The sequence below is a fragment of the Perca fluviatilis genome, chromosome 21 (assembly GCF_010015445.1).
Source record: "Perca fluviatilis chromosome 21, GENO_Pfluv_1.0, whole genome shotgun sequence".
Lineage (NCBI taxonomy): Eukaryota > Metazoa > Chordata > Actinopteri > Perciformes > Percidae > Perca > Perca fluviatilis.
Genome location: NC_053132.1, coordinates 30002668 through 30022687, shown reverse-complemented (window position 1 = coordinate 30022687; position 20020 = coordinate 30002668). Strand labels below are relative to the sequence as shown.

Here is a 20020-nt window from a genome sequence, read left to right as displayed (position 1 = left end):
AGTGAAGGTTTCTGTCAAAGGCCTTCTTCAACAGGAAGTGAATGAGCAAAGTAAAATAAAGACACTTGACAGGTTTCTATCCAAATTTAATTTTCAGAAAATTGACAAAACAAAATTTGAATTAATGTGCATTTCCATCTACTACCATTATGTGCATACTAGGAGTGGAGTGCATCAAGATAAACTGTCGGTGGCACTAATTCTCCAGTCGGCTGTCATTAAACCTAGTCTGTATCCTCACTTTTAATATTTCATTTTCAAGAACACAGGGTGGACTTCAGGTTGATTATATCTAGGCCCCATTGTTCATTGGATCCCACAAACAGGACTCATATTAAAGCCCCTTTAGGAGGAACGGTTATCTTTGGAAAGTGGAAAGTTGGAAAGCAGGTCCAGCCAGGGCTGACAGGTATTGATTTATAAACCGAGTGAAATTACGCTGTGGAAGTAGCCAGGCAACCTGACCTCAGTTTCTGTTGACGCAGTAGTGACTGCAGGGACGCAGCCTGAAGGTTACAGGAGACAAACTGCCTGTGTGTGTATGCAGAGTCAAGACTATCAAAATGAAGTGCAAGACTACAAGACTAAGTTGTAACCAGTGGTTTTATGAGTCATGTACTAATGGGTCATAGATAATACCTTAAAACTGTATAACCATGTGTGATTCTATTTATTAGCAAGTTGTTATTAAAGGGAAATGGGTCCACATTTTTAATAAACAATCTGGATCACAGGTTTCTAACTTGATAGTATGTTGTTAATATAAGGTTCTTACAACCATAGGCATAATTAACAGGGAGGATGGGGGGTTACAACATCAAAACTGGCCAGTGCAACGCTCTCAAATATCTAGTAATACTGTATATACAGTACTTTATATATAAAGGTTATATAAATTATATATCTCAATCATCAGTAACGAGTTGGCAGACTTGGACAAGCAATTCCAAGGCCTGCATCCATACAGTACAGTACTGTCAATACTGTAAATAGTCTCAAAGGTGGTACATGGGACCATAGAAACAGTGTCTGATAAACAGTAGTACATTACAATAAAGAAGGATGATGAAATATTACATCAATAGATAATGTATTCTAATTGGTTCATGCTCCACACTAATTGGTGACAATGAATCTCGTTATCTTGAAACTTTCATGATCTAAACATGGGATATTCTTTGTCTGTTTCCATACAACTATGCATTAAGAGTAATGCAACAGTTACTTATCATTTTCAGCAGTTGTATCAATTGATAGTTAGATGATTGTAATGAAATGAATAGACAACCATCTGAAATGTAATGTGTGAATTGCCTTTTGAAATAGTAGTACTCTGATGTTAAGTTGTGTCATATTGAACAGGTGATCTTTGTTAAATGAAGAAATGATCTTAGGTTTATGTGTATTGTATCCAAGCAACTGAAACAAGTGTTAGAGTTTTGAAAAATGTGCATTTTGATCATTGGTTGTGACTTTTGTGTCTAGACTTATGAAAAATTACGTCAAGGTTCTGAAATTAGTGCCAAAGTGATTGTAGAAAACTGTTATTTCCTTTACACAAATAAAGACATTTGCACCATAACAATGCAGAAAAGGCCCAAATTCTTGCAGAAAATTTCCCTAGAAAGCAGGAAATGAAGTGTTTGATATGCTCAAAAATGGCGATCTCCCCCAATGTTGAACCCAAAGTTATGCCCTTGCTTACAACAGTCATTCAAGTTTGTAGTTGTTATGGGGGTGTATTAGATGTTGTGCAGAATTTCAAGTGTGTGTAGGTGTGAGTGTGTATGGTACGTAAAGGAGCAGTAGGGGGAGTGTTAAAAAAAAAGAAAAACAGATCTAAATGGTTGGGGGTGGGGAGGTTGGGGTGCAATACATGTACACACATATTATGGTAATGAAAGAGAAAAACACACTTAAACACAAGAACACACAAAAACAGAGCAAAGAGAGGGGGACCTAGATGTGTTCGGCTCATGGAATTAGCAAGGTAGCTAACTACTCAGCCGCTAAATGAGTAAAATTGAATTTGTCAGTGCTTCATACTCTTGTCACAGCGTAGGAAAGCACATTCCTATCGCCAGATGAGTGAAAACTTTGCTCGGCTCATTTTCTGTAACCAGTGTAGCATGAAAGCATGGAGCAATTTGCAAGCTAAGCTAGTTAGCTAAAAATGATGCACCATGGCATCCAATCAAAAATCTCCTTGGTGTGGAGTACTCGAGTCCTGGACTCGAGTGCGACTCAAGTCGCTATTCTCTGGACTTGTGACTCGTCTTCGACTCAAACTCAGGTGATAGTGACTCTAGTCGGACTAGACTCAGACAGATCTTTGGTGACCCGGACTTGGACTCGAACACTGGGGACTCAAGACTTGACTCAGACTCGACAGTTGGTGACTCGACTAACACTGTGTGCCAGTCAGCACTACAGTGGCAGTCGTTATTTGCCCCATCCTGCACCATATCTCCTTTCTGTCTAGTTTTCTGGTCTACTGTGAGCTCTCTATGGAGCTGTGCCAGGCTGACAATATAATCTGTCAGCGGTCCCAGTCAAACACAGAGACAGATGTTATTTTCATTTGCTTTACTTCGGATCTATTCGCATACATTTTTGTTCAAGAGTATAAAGCTCATTAAAAACTGAATTCTGCCAGTCTAGCATAGATTAACTTGTGTAGTATTATCACACAGTGATCGAAGAAGTGTTCAGACCATTTAAATACAAATAGCATTATAACAATGTAAATGTACTCCATTACATATAAAACTCCTGAAATCAAGATTTTACTTCAGTAAAAGTACAAGCGTTTTTAACACTCTATGATATCTCCACTAATGCAGTTTTTCCTAGTGCTGCCTTTGCTTTAAATGGGACAATACATACCGGTTGAACAGGACATACAGTGCAGTTCACTCAAAGAAGCAATCAAAGTAAGTTCTTTTATTTACTGACATTCAGTTGTGTAAGATTTATTCATACTGAACATCATGCCATATCGTGGTTTCGGTATATGTATATAACGATGCAATATTCTGTAACGTTATGTTGGTCAAAATGTAGCTAGCTAACGTTAATATGAACAAGCTGGTGAGTAGCCTAAAAACAGGCTAAACCGTAGCCTGTAAAAAAAGAATACAGTCATAGGTTAAAACGTAGCGGCTACTTAATTATGTATGACAGCTAACAAAACATTTGTAATAGTTGTAGTTATAGCTATTACATTATTTTTATTATATTATTATTATATTACTCTCCAATGACGGAGGGTCATGAAATGGTAGCTAGCTACAGTAAATATGTGAGATTTCCTACTTCAAAATAGAACCATAAACAATCTTACAAAATATAGCTTCGCCCACTCTAGTCTCAGCCAATCAGAGGACAGAGTACTCTAGCACTGTCCAATTACAAAACACTTCTTCCAGGCAGAACGATCACCAACATGGCTGCTGTTGCTGCTGTACAGTAAGGCTCAGAAGTGCATTTGTATTCGAAAGAAAAACATAATTTTCAAAAAGGATATCAATAACGACCTAAAAAATTACGAGGTGAGTTTGCAGACTAATTAATACTTTACATTGACAGGCTGTGTTGTTCTAGCGAATATTGCAACAGTGTTAGTCCAGTTTGGTCGAAGCTCCACTCTGTTAACGTTAGCATAGCTATGCCTTTGACATCTATGGAAGAGGACGTAACGTTAGCAGCAATGCCAGCCACTGCTTCTCTTGTTATTTCCCTCAGTCGGTCACAAAAAACAACGTAATTAGTGGGCAGTAGTTTGAGCAATTGAAGTTGTGTTGTTTTTGTTCTAATGCTTGAACATTATTTGCACTTGGATGCGACATTTCCACATGTAACACCTGCCTGATATCAGCTAACGTTATTCATTTAAAGTTGACGTCTTTAAGGCAATTTCTACTCTTTATTTCAGCACTGTGACTTATATTTTATTTCCAAGCGGCCTGTAGGAAGGAAAACAAAGCAATTTAAAACCGTTGAGCTCGGCTGACACGGATTAGCTTGCTAAATTTAGCTAGTAGTAGACCAATTCGCGACTGCTTCTCACCCACGCAGTAAGGTTTATTTGGGTGACAGTTGTAAACATGGCTAACGTTAGTACCAAAGTACCGTAACGTTAGTTGTCTGAACTGGAGACGCCTGCTGTGGTGCTGTAACACAATTATCGGAGTTCGACAATTCCAGGTAAAGACGATAATAAGCATCAAAACAACACGAACTTCTGCCATTTATTGTCAAACGGTGAGCATGTCACTAAAGTTTACTTTTAAAAACTTGGTTGCACCTTTTCTCTGATGACATTTTGACAGGTGATAGATGAAAAGCACCTTAAATTCCATTTATCTGATTTAGTTTGAGGCTCTTGGTAATGTGCACGCTAGTTCACTGTCATGTCTTTACTGGGACCCTTGAATCCTGTTGACTGTGCTTGCATTACCTACACTTCTGACCCTTCAGTAGGACTGTTTCGGTGTTTAATGTTACTCGAACAGACTTACTTAGTCAGTACATTCTCGCCTCTCACCTTTCAGTCTGTCTGGCTGTTTTTCTCTTCTGTTTGGCTGAGCACTGTCACCTCTTTGCCAATGGAGACTGCTGACTCTCGAGTTCAGTGGGTTTTTGTGCCAGACGAAGCTGCTTATGTGGTCAGAGTGAGAGCAGTTTGTCTGCTTTTCAATAGAGCTATTATGCTAACATCTGTGGGCTCTCGCTGTAGCCCCGACACCATGCAACATGACAGCATTGAAGCTAACTAAGCAGCTTAAATTAATGTGGAAATAGTAAAGCCTGCCAGCCATGATGGTATTTCACAACCAATGTCTTAATATTGCAATGTAGACCAGGTTCAATGTAGATCCAGGGTTTCCCCCAATCTATTGCAAGCCTGGTGGCTCACTGGGCCTACGTTGTCCCCCACCAGACCTAAGCCAATGGGAATAAAAAAAAAAAACCAACTTAGACATAGTCATATTTTCAAATCTCCAGTTAGCTTTTAGCTCTGGATTAATGTAGGGCCCATTTGAAGTCTGTCTTATAGTTCTTTTAAATTCTCAATTTCACGATTTCATCAATGATTCTGTTATCACTGAAACTATTGGGCTCTAAAATAATGCAGCCACCAGGCTGTGACTTTCGAGAGAAGAAAAAGACACCTACCGCCAGGCTACAGGGCTCCAGACTAACTTTTTTCACTAGGAGCACAGTGGCCCCCAACTGAAAATTTTAGGGGCGCAACCACAACATTTAGGGGCACACACCGTAAATCAACATGCTAACCAAATATTCACATTTATACTAATTTCCACTGTATTACTAATAACCACTTTGATAATAGATGCAGAAATTACAATGTGCTGTTTCAAATTTAGTTTCACATTTTATTTTGCACTTTTGAAGATGCAACATAGAAGGTAAACCGACAGCACCATCGCTGTCATGACAGTACAAATATTTAAAAAATATAGCCTACCAGCTCTGGTCTCCAGTGTACAATTACAATGAATTCAACTTAAAATTAAACATGCATTGTTTAGGCTACTAAACTAAAATAAAAATAAACCCCTCCCTCTCTCCTCCCAAACCTGCCCTACAACCTTGAATTGAATAATTATTAATTTCTTACTCACTGTAACTTCTATTCTTGTATTTATATTATTCTTTTTTAGCATGTTTTATTTTCATCATGACCGCTTTTAATTGCTCTTATTAATGTAAAGCACTTTGAATTGCCTTGTTGCTGAGAGGTGCTGTAGAAATCAAGCTGCCTTCAGCCTGTCAGTGAGTCCCCAGGGCAGATAAACCAACGTTGTGCCTGCTTGACTCACAGGAAGTGTAACGTCAACAGCCCCGCGACCTCTTTCGCAACCACACTCGAAAAAACTTTATCGGCATTTCCGTGACTAACTGTGACTTCAACAAAACTGCAGAGCCGACGAGTCTGCTCCGTCCGCACCTCTGCGCGTTTGTGCGCGTCTGTCACTATGCAGAGAGGACCATGGATACATTAGGAGAGGGCAGATAAGCTTTGTGCTTACACGCTCTCAGGTAACGAAATTTCCACGTTTAACGTTTTAAAAAGGGGGCAAATTTACTGGTCGCACATTTGCGACTGGATGTAAAATTTAGTCGCACACTCTAAAATGCGACCATTTGGTCGCAGTCTGGAGCCCTGGGCTATACAACTTTTCTGGGGGAAACCCTGAAGTCAATGTAGGTAGCATTCCAATTACTGTACTTGTACCAGACCTGTTGTGATTTGTCATTTTTTCACAGGCCTCTACATGAATGTTATGAAGAGGATCCCTGTGCAGCACCTGAGCAACAATTAACCCTCCAAACAAAACCCCCACAGTTCCCTGCTTCTCTCTGCTAGTCCCTCCTCCTGTCACACTGGCAGAGGAGGTGGGGCAGGAGGTGTTGCCAGGTGGAGGACCAAGGCTGCACCCTTCTGCCTTCTCCATTTTCCTCCGTCCGAATCTGAATTACTTCATCTGCAGCTTCTACAGGCAGCGGGCCGAGAGGGATCTGGCCGAGAGCCTCCAGTGTGCGGTGTCCAGATTTAGACACTGCAGAGCGGCACTGACGGGGCTCCGGCAGGTGGTTTTGGCTGGTTGAGGAGCAGAGCATGTTGAGTGGTTGCGGTTGCCATGGAACAGCAGGATAAGAAGCAGGTGAGTTCGGCACCTGTCTATACTATCCAACTGTCCCTGAGGCGGAGAGTTGTTTACTGAACGGATAGGGCCACCGAGAGACTGCCCTGAACAGAGTGTTTAGCTATGTCTCCTAGCATCCGTTTTTTTTCGGTTCTCTCCAGGGAACAACACGCATAAATTGAATTGCTCTTAAAAGAGCAGAGTGTTTGCAGAAATATTGCTTAAAGGCCCCTATACACTGCGATCTGGGGCTGTCTCAGACCAGCAGTGGCAATTATGAGAGTAGAGCTGCAGCAATAAGTCAGTCGATCGAGGGGCGACCTCTAGCTCACCCAGTTAAGTGTGCGTCCCCATGTAGGCTGAGTCCTTTGCAGCGGCCCGGGTTCGAATCTGACCTGTGGCCTTGTGCTGCGTGTCATCCCCTCTCTTTCTCTCCCCCCTTTCCTGTCTATCCACTGTCACTATCAAATAAAGTGAAAAGCCCCCCCCAAAAAATCAATCGAACGAAAGAGAAAACTAATTGGCGACTATTCTTATAATCGATCAACTGTTTCAGTAATTTTTCAACATCCACTGATTTCAGCTTTTTTCATTGTCATATGTGACATTAAATTGAATACTGTAAGGTTTTGGACTGTTAGTATGACAAAACAAGTTTGTGGAAGACATCGCTTTGGGCTCCTAAAAAATGTTGAATGCCATTTTTTAAAAATATTTTTTAACATTTCATAAGGTTAGCGATTAATTTAGGATGACATAATGAAAATAATGGTTAGTTGCAGCCTTGAGATAAATATGGTAAAATCTGTAGTTGTCAATCTGAATAGGTGGTCCTAGATTACACTGTGAGACGCATTCACTAAGAAACATTTTAGAGTTGCTTTCAAGAGAGGTTTTGAACAAGCTAGTTCGTAAGAACGTCTGAAGGCAAAAATGTTTATAGCTGTCTTAAATACCCACACTCGAAAATAGGGCATAAAGTCTGCCGATAAAGACGCACACTTTTTGACAATCTCTTTTCGAAGGCATTCATGGTGTTGTCAGACACAGCCCCCTTGATTCTACCATCAGAAAGAAGTTTTCAGATGCTGCAAGATGATCCAAAAAGCCCTTATTTCTGTAGTGCTGGGCTGTATGACCAAAAACTTTTATCATGGTATTTTTTAAGATTCTGGCTGTTTCACTGTATATCCCTATGGATAGTTGGAGTAATAATTTTGCATTTTTATCATTTTCACTTTCCAAATAACTTGGTTTAGCTTGGGATTTGTGTAGAATATGTCTGATTGTCTTCGGTAAAGCACAGTGTTGTCATAACCGATAGAAACAAAAGTCAAACAAACTAAAATAAGATCCAAGCTGCAATAAACCATGATCCTTTAATAATGCATATGGTAAAATATTAAAAATCGCCAATTCAAAGGAAATGTAAGTGCTATACTCTAGATATAAAATAATTGTATTGCATTGTTTTAGATCTATGGGCTACACTGCCTCATGATTTGCTTCTTTTTTTTTTGTCCACATTGTAAAACACAGCATCACTTCACGTTTTCCCTTATTCACTATTTCACCTGAACTCTCATTGATTCTTTTCTCATTGAATCTCATTTGATCATTTCTGGTCATTTCAGTTAAACCCATCTGAACAGTCAAATGAGCAAACTTCTTTAGATACGATAAGTTAGACTTTATTAATCCCACACTGGGGAAATTCGTTTGTCACAGCAGCTCAAAAGAAAATTCACACACACCAGAATAAGAGAGAGATTCTTCTTCTTCTCAATGGTGTTGGATGTAGCGCTCCTGTAGCAGGTTTTGTGCCCATGTGATTTCAGATTCCGTTTGGATGACTCGCACAAACCGCGTTGGCAGTCTGAGTGCTTAGCAGCCAGTCAAGCAGCGCAGCAGAGAGGAAAGACAGAGAGGCCTAGGACTGGGTACCGAATTTGATACTTTTTAGGCACCCACCGAATTGCCTCCTTAGTATCTATCACGTATCGAAAAATGCCTCGTCATTTAATACCCAATTTCAGAACCTACCGAAAAAGTCTCAACAGCGTCCATAAACATGCAGCATGCTTCTACCAAGATTGAATAATGCTTGTTATTGGCTGTCTAACTTTACACGTCGTAGAGACACGCAGGAAAGACTTACGTTACGCACAGAGACGGGGCTCACGTAGTAGGAGCTGGTAAAAAGAAGCTTTGTGCCGTAACGTGTAATAAAGAGAAAAAATAAATAATCACTTGTGAGAAAATGTGATTTCTTTTTGTTAAAATGGATTTTATGAAATTGGTATCGTTCAGGAACTGGTATCAAAGTCACTGTACCGGTATCGAAATTCTTTGAACGATGCCCAGCCCTAGATAGGCCAATACAGATGTGCATCATAAGCACACTGGGAATAAGATGCCTGAATATTATATATAATATTCATATGAGTTTTTAGATTGTTAATGCCAATTCGGTAGACATCACCTAACCCTACTATGCATCTCTACATCACTGCTGCGACGCTAAGCTCGTAGTAATGGAAAATAGCATAAACAGCGTTGTGCAGGCCAGGTTGGCATTGTTCCTTGCATCAAAAGAGCCCCCACCCCACTATGTCTGGCCCCCTCCCCCTTCTCTCTGTAGTCAGGGTTTTGTTGCATAGTTTCCCAGCCAGCTGCTGAACTGAGTTGAACTGAATGAGGCTCAGTCCCTGCCAGAGAGCCACCCACACTTGGTGCTTTTGAATTAAAGTCCAGCTGGCAGGGCTCTGTTGTCTGCAGCCCAGTGACGAGGTAAATTTGGGGTGAGGTTTTGCAGCATCTCCAGCTCCCTCCCGACAGTAGACATGAACAAGCTCCAGTTAGGACTTTATTCACGTCTTGAGAAGTAATTTGGAATGTAATGATTTACGTCACGTAGCGCGGCTGTCGTTGGATATTGCCCTTGTAGCCCAGCAGCAGTAATAGAGATTTCAGTGAAGCAGAGCTGTCATGGTGCTGAAGATGGGAGAAGGGATCTTCCTCAGGAAGAAGAGCCTTGTAAGTTGTCGTGCTTGTTTCTGTCTGTCTGTAGCTGAACACATTCTCCCCTGAGTGAAGACAAATGTTACAAGACTGTTAGTTGCCTCTTTGAGTGAATGGCTTTACTGTACTGTAGTTATGGTATTTAGAGTTTATGTTTGCATGTTGGCATAATGCTCTTGATTTGTTGGTGAGCACCCAAGGTTAATCATGATCCTTCCCAGGATATGGGCATGCTCTGATTTATTAAGGCTGTTAAGGCTCCTTGTGGCTCTGTGTCTGTCTGGAGGATTTTTGTTAAGGCTTCGTTATTGTGGGGAAATGGGAGGATATTTATAGCCTGACTGTGTGGGATGCAGAGCTTGAAAGCTGAACCCTGTGTGTATATGTGTGTGAGTTTTCATATTTGTGTACGTCTTTCTGTTTGCGTATGTGCAGGCCTTTGCAGACACACACATCCTCACAGTGACATGGTCTCCCACTGACATTAGATAAGGCTCTGTTTCCCTTTCTCTATTATCAACATGCTTTTTAACGCAGTATAAAGTATTGTGAAGGTAATGCCATAAGTGTTGAAAAAAAATCTGCAGTTGTCAGAAAAAAAAGACAGCATTTTTTATAAAAATGCCATTATGTGGAAAGTTTGTCACTAGAGAAATGTTTTGACATTCCTCTCCTAAAGGTGGGATTTAAACCTATCCCGGGCAAGCTTGATTAGGCATGTCACCTATGCGGAAATCAATTGCTGTCTAATATTGGGAACGATTTTGACACAGCTCAGTGTTACCCACAGATTAGAAAGCAATTTGTGGCAAGGGGGGGGGTTGCCACGTGTCAGACCTGGGGGGGCGGGGAATACTTATTTTCCTAACAATCAAGTATCAAAAACTGAGGAGGACACGCTGTTGGATGCTGTCCTCCTCTCCTACTCTTTCTTCAGTGTCTAACGAATCTATCTCTATCTCTTTCTCTCCCTGACCCCTTCTTTCTGCGTGAGCAGCACTGGTTGAAGCCTGAAAATATTGGAAACAAATTAATAACATAACTAATTCCACTGGTCGGACTGTTAAGCTCTGTTTCAGACTGATACCTCCGGTTCAGGCTGCTCCTCATCCTCAACACGGGCCTTTTTCAGTTGCGGAAAATACTACAGTGTAAGAGTAAAAAAATGACATAACATTATTTATGATAAGTTTATTTGATTCACAGCTGCTACGTATAGTGTTTTGACCTCGACAACCCAACTGCATTTTACCACAAACTTGCGACTAGTTAACTTTCTAAAGCGGGCACAATCGCTTGTTTGCTAAGAGTCGGGTGGGGACTCTAACATTAACACACTGACAACATTGTATTCAGAGTGATTGTGTAAAGGTGTTCACGAGATACCAACCTTTCGTGAACTTGTGAATTTCGCCAGCTGTCTTCTCTCGTTTTCATGGAGACTGTGTGTGTGTGTGTGTGTGTGTGTGTGTGTGTGTGTGTGTGTGTGTGTGTGTGTGTGTGTGTGTGTGTGTGTGTGTGTGTGTGTGTGTGTGTGTGTGTGTGTGTGTGTGTGAGATGGAGGAGAGCAGGGAAAGGAAATGCAGCTGAATGAATACGCTACGTGTTTTGAATAGCGTTAAAAATAATTTTATAACGAAGCGCAATATTTGGCGGCCGGTGTTGATTGTATGGCGCACCACCACAAATAAGTCTATGTGTGGGAAAAACTGCAACTACGGAAAAGACACCTGAAACCTCCAGCGCAGAGCTAAATGTCACTTCAGAGAGCGAAAACACACTGTCATCTTAGCTACCAGCCACTGCCAGTTACAAGCTAACAAACACCATAAACTAGGGATGCACCGAAATGAAAATTCTTGGCCGAAACCGAAAACCAAAAGAAATTATGCCAATTATTAGTACCATTGCATTTATGGCTATGACTGTGTACTAACTTTACTAAAATCAAGGCATTGCAATTGTATAAATTAAGATTAAAGTTTAATTAAAAACATATCTAGCAGAAATATGGCTACAATCTGATAGTCACATACAGTATATAGTAGCCTAAGAACAGAATAGCTAACTTACTGTTATTATTATTATTATTATTATTATTTTTTGAGGCACTTTCTTGCAGGATTTCACTGAACATATCAGACAACGAGGGTGCATGCCCCTCATCTGGTGCAGAGAGACGAGTCTTTTTTTTCTGCGCTCTGATCTCCTGCGCTGGGAGCTGCTCCGTCTCCGTCTCCACGCGGGTTCTCCGCTTCCATCGCGGCCTGGATCATTTCTCGTGCGCCCTGCTTTATTTCCGCATCCAAGTAATGGTCTTTATAACGCGGATCAAGTACAGTCGCGATGAAGTGCAGAGGATCCGAATAGATCTCAGTGAAACGTGTGCTGACAGACTCTAAGAGCACTTTTCATTGTTTTCACTCCGTGGTCCGTCTCAACCTCTTTGCTGAGGAGACGCTTTGCAGGTGGAACGGATCGGGTACTGACACACGTGCAGGTCGCAGTTTCTGTTTGCGTCATCCCAACATTTCGGCCGTATTGTTTCGGTGATAAAAGTATTTCGGCCGAAAACCCAAAATGCCCTTTTGGGCCATTTTCGGCCGAAAGTTTTCGGTGGCCGAATATTCGGTGCATCCCTACCATAAACAAACTAGAAAACCCAATTTCTGAAGGTATTGCGTTGTGAATGCTGAAAAAGCTTGATGCTACACTGAATTGTGTAAGAAGCAGCTGAAGAATCTCAATCAGCCGTGTTGAACAGAGAGAACATGAGAGAACATGCCTGATTTATTGCTGACAAAACCAGTGTATTTGTAGGTTAAACTTAAAAAAATGGGTTGAATTCAGTTTGCTCAAAAAAGCAAATATAGCACAACAATATCAGTCTTAGAATTGATTGATTGATTGCTTGCTGTAGGCAGTGATGGTAGTTATGAGATGAGTCGGTACGTGATATACACCTACATGTCACAATATTGTGCTGCAGGATGCTGTTTAATTACTTTTCAGTCCTGGTAGCAAACAATGTCGCTGTAGCGTTGAATTTAAAGCCCAGTTCAGACCAAAGATTTGCGACGAGACGGGGAAAGTTTCAGCGGTCTGAACCGGCCCGTCAAACCAGCTGAAGGTGACGCTGCGACTCAGCTGGTCGAGTCTCGAGAGGCTGCTTTTAGAACGTAAGGGACAGGGTGGCCTCTAGCTCACCCAGTAAGAGTGTTCGCCCCATGTTGGCTGAGTCCTGCAGCGGTGCAGGGTTCGAATCCGACCTGCTTCCCTTTGCTGCGTTTCATCCCCCATCTCTCTCCCCCTTTCATGTCTATCCACTGTCCAATAAAGGGAAAAGCCCCAAAAAATAATCTTTAAAAAATAAAAAGAACGTAAGGGACGTCACCTGTTTCAACAGCCAATAGAGAAGTCACTGGTAAAGTCAGCTATAAACTCTAGAAATAAAATTATCCATAACATTTTTATTTTAATGCTACAAACAGCTGGTCGAAGTGGTAGAGTTTCAGACAGAGCCTCAACGACCGGCCGAAAGCACGGTAACGTTTTATGGTCAAGCGAGACTGACCAGAGGGAGTGCCCAGCGGCGTTAGAACAAAGCAGTGAATCAGAGAAATAAAACGTGTTTTTGCTGATTCATCACTAGCAATGCAACTGTAGCAAGCATCTCACTATCACTAACGTTATCCACATTCGTATTTAGATGAAACGAATGATATATCCAGCTACAAAGAAGCCTAAAAGTCGGAAGTTAGAACGGAAGTACAAAGAGTCGTTGCTATTGAGGTGACACACCGTCTCGCCTCGTCTCATTGGTGTGAACTGGCAGGTTTCAGAACGCTGCAGACCGACGCGTTGCAAGAAGTTGCAAGTTTACAGTAATCTCGTCACAAATCTTTGATCTGAACTGGGCTTAAAACAAATAAAAGGAAATCATTTCCAACATTCTTTTATTGAACAAATTGAACTAAATACAAAAGGCAGAACTAAGAAAAAGAATGACCGTTCCATTTTAAAGTGCAGTTCTCAACTCATATTTTCTTTCAACTAACACAAGAAATCTGAGTGTCTTTTGCGATATGTCGCAGTGTGTTTATTGCGCCAGTTGATAATGCAATGACGATTAAAAAAACGATATGTTGTGCAGCCCTGTTATCTATCCATTTGATGCTGTTTATCTACATCCAGGTTGTGTTGAATTAAAAACTATTGTTACATACTGCTGGGACGGAGGGGTTGCATGTGATATAATAATGAATAATTCTAGGTCATATCATCATCACTGGTTTTCCACCATACGTTCATACAGTGGAACAGGTGTCAAATTGCATTTGTGGCCGGGTTGGCTCAGTGGTGGAGTAGGCGCACATGTACTGAGAGGTTTATGCCTCGACGCAGAGGTCCAGGGTTCGGGTCCGACCTGTGACGATTTCCTGCATGTCTTCCCCCTCTCTCGCCCCTTTCTCACCTAGCTGTCGTATCAAAATAAAGGCAGAAAAAGCCCCAAAAAAATAATCTTTATTTTGCCTTCAAAGTGGTATTAATATGTGGTCTTAATAACTCTGCAGAATCCTTGAATACAGACAGCTGTCACCCATGTTATGCAAGGACAGCTTGTGTCAGTGGCCCAGGTCATAGAACAATGCTGTTAAAATCTAATAATTTTTTTTTTAATTAAAAATGAGTCAAAGAAATAATCGAATATTAAGTCTTCAAATCATGGGGATTTTATTCACTATTCATTATTGAGCAAAGTACTTGTCATTATCTTGCCAGCCAAATTGTTGATGACTCTTTTTTTGTGTGGGTCAGCCAAGGCTCTGAAAGGGTTGTTTTGTGTGTGTTTGTAGGAAGAGGATGCTGGGACTCTGGGCCTGTCGACAGGCCAGGCTCTGGTCAAACTCCGGGACCAGCTCAGCAGCCTGCTGGAGCAGCACCAAAGGGCTGCGCGCAGACGAGCCTCTGCGCAGGTAAACATTTGGGCTGCGCGACTATGGAAAAAAATCATAATCACAATCGTTTTGGACCACATTGAAATCCCGATTCTTTAACACGATTGCTCGTTGACTTTTGGAAAGATGTTGCATTTATTAAACTTGAAAACAGTTAAACAAGTCAACAGTGGAAACACCTTGAACTGTGAAGTTTCCCTTCATACTTTTCCTGTTGAACTTTTTGATTTCCCCTTAAAATAAATAAATAAAAAATATATTCAAACGTTGGCCGAGTGAGTTTAGCCTTTGGGAGGGGTGAAAGTGTGCTTGTCATTCAGAACACACGACAAAATAAGAGTTTTACTTGCAAAACTGAATGTGCAGAATAATAGTTTTTCTCAATTACATCGAGCCGAAATCGCAATCAAAATTCAGTTAATTGCACAGCCCTAGTACACATACACATGTATACACATTTATATCAGTGGTCTTCAATTAGGTACAATTACTCCCTAAACTAAATCTAAATCCTAATTCAAATTACCCTGATCTAAAAATTATATTTATTATTATTAAACCTAAACCCAAATTAGCAAAGTGAGGACTGACAAAATAAGAGTTTTGTCATCATGACCTACTTGTGAGGATGTTTGCTCCTCATGAGTGTGAAAACACAAGACATACAGAAAGCTACAGCATCTCACAAAAGTGAGTACACCCCTCACATTTTAGTAAATATTTCATTATATCTTTTAATGGGACAACACTGAAGAAATGACACTTTGCTACAATGTAAAGTATTAAGTTTACAGCTTGTATAACAGTGTAAATGTGCACCATACCTAGAGACTGGCATGGGGTACTTTCCATAAAATCATCTCTCAATGCAAATCAAACTAGCTATTAGGCTAACTGACATAAAACCATGCCAATCTCTAGGTATTGTGAAGGGTATGTGATGATGTGGGGGGCTATTTTAATTCCAAAGGCCAAGGGAACTTTATCAGGATGCATAGTATCCTGGATACTATGCATCCTGATAAAGAGATGATTTTATGGAAAGTACCCCATGCCAATCTCTAGGTATGGTGAAGGGCATGTGATGATGTGGTGGGGGCTATTTTAATTCCAAAGGCCAAGGGAACTTTATCAGGATGGATAGTATCCTGGATCCATGAAATAACTGGCCTTTAAAAATAAAAATCTGCCTGCCTCTATGGGAATTTAACATAGAGGTGTACTGACTTTTGTTAGACATTAATGGCTGTATGTTGAGTTTTGAGGGGACAGCACAATTACACTGTTATACAAGCTGTACACTTAATACTTTACATTGTAGCAAAGTGTCATTTCTTCAGTGTTGTCCCATTAAAAGATATAATGAAATATTTACTAAAATGTGAGGGGTTTACTCACTTTTGTGAGATACTGTATGTGCTCCACATGGCCTTGATCCCATCCCCTAATAGCAACACAGTTCCTTGATCATTATTTAAAGCCCCCCTCCACTCCAACATGTGATTTTCTTATGTTTATGTCTGAACTTTACTATACTGAATTGTATCTGTGAAAATTTCAACAAAGCTTTAATTTAAAAACACTGGATTAAATACTGGTATCTGAAAAGTTTGTAACTAGAGAGGTGCTTTCACATTCCTCTTCTAAAGGTGGACATGTCTGTGCACTTCTCTGAAATCTGAGATTCAAACATATCCGGGGCGAGCTTGATTAGGTACGTCACCAATCCATAAACCAATCGCTGTCTAGTACTTAAAAGCCAGCAAAGAAACCTGAAACCTCCATCGCAAAGCGGACTCTCAGCCACTGCCAGTTACAAGCTAAAAAAACAACAGAAAAGATGCTAACTACTCTTACCATTCTGCTACTGTTGTGCAATATTAATGCACAACAGACTCCTCATCTGAGTCTGGGTCTGACGGGGAGGTTCAGACGCCCAAACTACTGTTGCAGAATGTGAGCTCGTGAACCTGAGCAAGCGGGCTCACCGAGCAGGCGGCCATGTCGCAACACTGCTGTTCTGCTGCCTCCTGTCTGAACCCAGCATGAGAATCAAGGCTGAATCTTTACAATGTTTTCTAGTCATCTAGATGTGCGGCGCTCTTTTAACGGACAACCTAAGGTAGATGCTAGAATGTAGTAACCGAACGAGATTCAACCACCCACAAGCAGGATCGGCTGGGCGAGGCCAGATCCAGGATTTCTCAATGAGGGAGAAAGGGTAGATGTGCGTCCAGCCACTTTTCAGACTTTTATTTTACTTCTTATTTTTTTATATATATATATTTATCTGTCACATGTTAAAAGGCTTACATAACACACTGCATATTGTTTTGCATTGTTGATTTGTCATGGTTTTTATAGGAACAGTGGGTGAATAGCTTCCTTTACCATGGCAACCGTCACTCCTGTCTCCATTGGCCAGGAGCTGCCCTCACTCTACTGGTGGTGCTGGGACTCTTTTGTTGCCATGGCAGCCAGCCAAAGGGCAGGTAGGTGCCCCTTTTTAGCTGAACAGTCCTGTTCTGGAACATCTATGATGATGATGTACGCGCAGCATCAATAAAAATGTTTGTACAGTCATTTATTATTTTGGTTAGGAAAGTCTTATGCTTAGGCAATTATTAGAATATTTGAGAAGGCCTTGCCCTGTCTACAGTTTCCCCACTACCATCGTGTCTGAGGCTACATTATCCAACAGTCACACCACCATTGTTGTAAAAGTAAATTATTTTCAGAGGACACTATAGACGAAATCTGAAAATTAGGAAATTCTTGAAATGCCACATATTAAATTCTGATGTCAAATTAGGGATGTCACCAGAACCTCCAAGATAATTTTTGACCGAATACGCGTGTCAGTCTATAGGTTATAGCCGTCAGTCGGAGATAAATGGTGCTAAGCGAATCTTGGGGGAGTGGCTGGTCACTAAACTGAGAATTGTTGGTCCACTTAAAGGTGCAGTAGGTAAGACTTATAAAACTAACTTTCTGTCATATTTGCTGAAACTGACCCTATGTTCCAGTAGAACTACATGAAGCAGGTCATTTAAAATAAATCCAGCTCCTCTGGCTCCACCTACAGCCTGTAGTGCGATTTGCAAAAATCCACCGCTCCCTGTTCAGATGCACCAATCATGGCCAGGGGGGGTGTCTAACTGCGTGTCAATCACTGCTCATGCACACACATTTATTCTCCCTTGTGGGGGGAGGGGCTTAGGAGACCGTTTTGGGCTTTAACAGAAAGGGGGGAGGGACTGAGAACTTGTCGATGTTAAACATTTTTGGCTAAGTCCTGGATCTTCACAATCCTACCTACAGCACCTTTAAAAGGTCACTCCTCCTTAAGTGAACCAGTAAGCGAGTTATTGCTAACTTCGGGGCTAACCCCTTTGCTTGAATTTACGTGGCTAGCAAGACACAGGAACTCGGCTTGGTTCTTAAGGAGTTGTAGCATTTATTTACTGACAAATAGCATATACTGTACACATGCTACTGTTTGCTACACATTTGAGTTCAAAACGCATCTTAAATGTTTTTTTTTGTTTTTTTAACATACCGGAAATATATACAACAAACTCAGGAACAAATGTAACTTATTTTTTGCAAAAAAGTAAAAGTACATGTTGAACATGTTCAAGATGAACAAAAGTGAGAAACTGTAATGAATTAGCAGCTACACAAACACCAGCTGTCTTTGTTGCTCTGTGCCAGGCCATCTTACATTTGCCTGGACTGTTCTCCTTCCTGTCTAATACCATTTGATTGGTCAACAGGGAAAAGTTTATTTTTTATTTTTTAATGGTTTATATCTTTGCATGAACTTGAAGTATTTTATTTTATGTGTACTAACTGACCAATACTGACTGACCAATTAAACACTGATTTGCTTTTAAAATTGGATATATGCATTTGCTACAACTGTAGAGGGTTTCCCCCAAAAAAGTTGTTAAGCCCGGTGGCACGTGTCGACGTCGGTCCGGCTCAGGCCAGTCACAAGACTGATGGCAAGCCCAATAGTTTCTGTGTTCATAACAGGATCATAGATGGAATCGGGAAATTGAGAGAGCTGTTCAACAGATATCTTAGGGCCCTACATAAAGTCTTTGCTAAAAGCTGACCTGGAGATTTGAAAATATGACTAAGTCTAAGTTTTCAACCGAGCTGCCCCATTGGAACTGTAGTTTAAAAATACATAAAACAAATAATTTCCAGTGGCTTAGACCTGGTGGGGGGCAATTTAGGCCCGGTGGGCCACCAAATTCTTGTTGTAATATTTGGTGTAACTTCACCACTTCATCAGTGCAAGATAGTTTAGAAATGTGTCTCTGAGTGTGCTGGACCTGTTGAAGACTGAATGCTTGCATTTCTTTTTAATTTGTCACATATATGTCTGCCGATCTCCTTTGCACCTCCACAGTTCTGGTATAGAGCTGGTGAACGCTGCAGCCCTCCTCCTTCTCTTGATGCTGAACGTGCTGCTGGTCGGGCGCCAGGAGCGGCTGAAGAGGTGCGAGATGGTTCGGCGTCTCAAAGGCATCATCACACAGCTGAGCGGTGAGTTGGGCTTGTTGAACGGGTCCTACTAGCGCTGGTATTAATTAATTATATTTAACCTGTCACTGGCTCAGTGTGTCATGCCAACGTGCTTCAAGAAGTCCACCATCATTCCTGTGCACAAGAAAACAAGACCAGCCTGCCTGAATGACTACTCAGTGGCACTCACCTCTGTAGTGTTGAAATGCTATGAACGACTGGTCAAGGATTACGTCTGCTCCTCACTACCCAGCACAGTGAGTGGACCCATCAATGGAAGCAGCATAGCACACATCCTCCACACCACCCTATCCCACCTGGAAGAAAGCTGTGAGATTACTGCTCATTGATTACAGTTCAGTGTTTAACACCATAGTTCTCTCCAAGCTCGTCCCAAAGCTCAAGGACCTGGGATTAAACACCTCACTGTGGATCCTTGACTACCTGACAGGCAGACCCCCAGGTGGTAAGGGTGGGTGGACCCACCTCTTCCTTAACACTGGAGCACAACAGGGCTATGTTCCGAGGACCCCCCCAGTACTCCCTGTACACACACGCGACTGTGTAACCACTTTCGACTCCAACAGCATCATCAAGTTTGCTGATGACAGAGCTGTGGTAGGCCTGATCACAGACCACATCAATGAAGGCCTACCCGAAAGAAGTACCAAACAACAAACGAGAGAGAGAGAGAGAGAGAGAATCCCAAAGGGGAAATTCAAGATCCCAGTAGCTTAAAGACATCACATACATCATAAACAAGATGATGACAGGGCAGGGACTGACTGACCCTGTGATTCAGTCTGCATGGTAAGGTGCTCTATAAGAGTA

At 41.4% G+C, this 20020-nt stretch overlaps 1 protein-coding gene across 4 annotated transcripts in view; it reads left to right on the top strand.

The window, feature by feature from the left end:
- The first annotated feature begins 2872 nt into the window (after window positions 1-2872).
- tmem94 (transmembrane protein 94) overlaps window positions 2873-20020 on the top strand; it is a 53570-nt gene continuing 36422 nt past the window's right edge. For 3 of the 4 annotated variants that reach the window (XM_039788896.1, XM_039788893.1, XM_039788897.1), the window contains exons 1-5: window positions 3415-3551; window positions 6295-6692; window positions 14552-14671; window positions 17018-17145; window positions 19074-19210. In XM_039788896.1, coding sequence (XP_039644830.1) covers window positions 6669-6692; window positions 14552-14671; window positions 17018-17145; window positions 19074-19210 — 409 coding nt within the window. In that variant the 5' untranslated portion in view covers window positions 3415-3551; window positions 6295-6668. Of the gene's footprint in view, window positions 2934-3414; window positions 3552-6294; window positions 6693-14551; window positions 14672-17017; window positions 17146-19073; window positions 19211-20020 lie in introns of those variants that run through there. The other variant, XM_039788895.1, reaches the window with a different exon arrangement.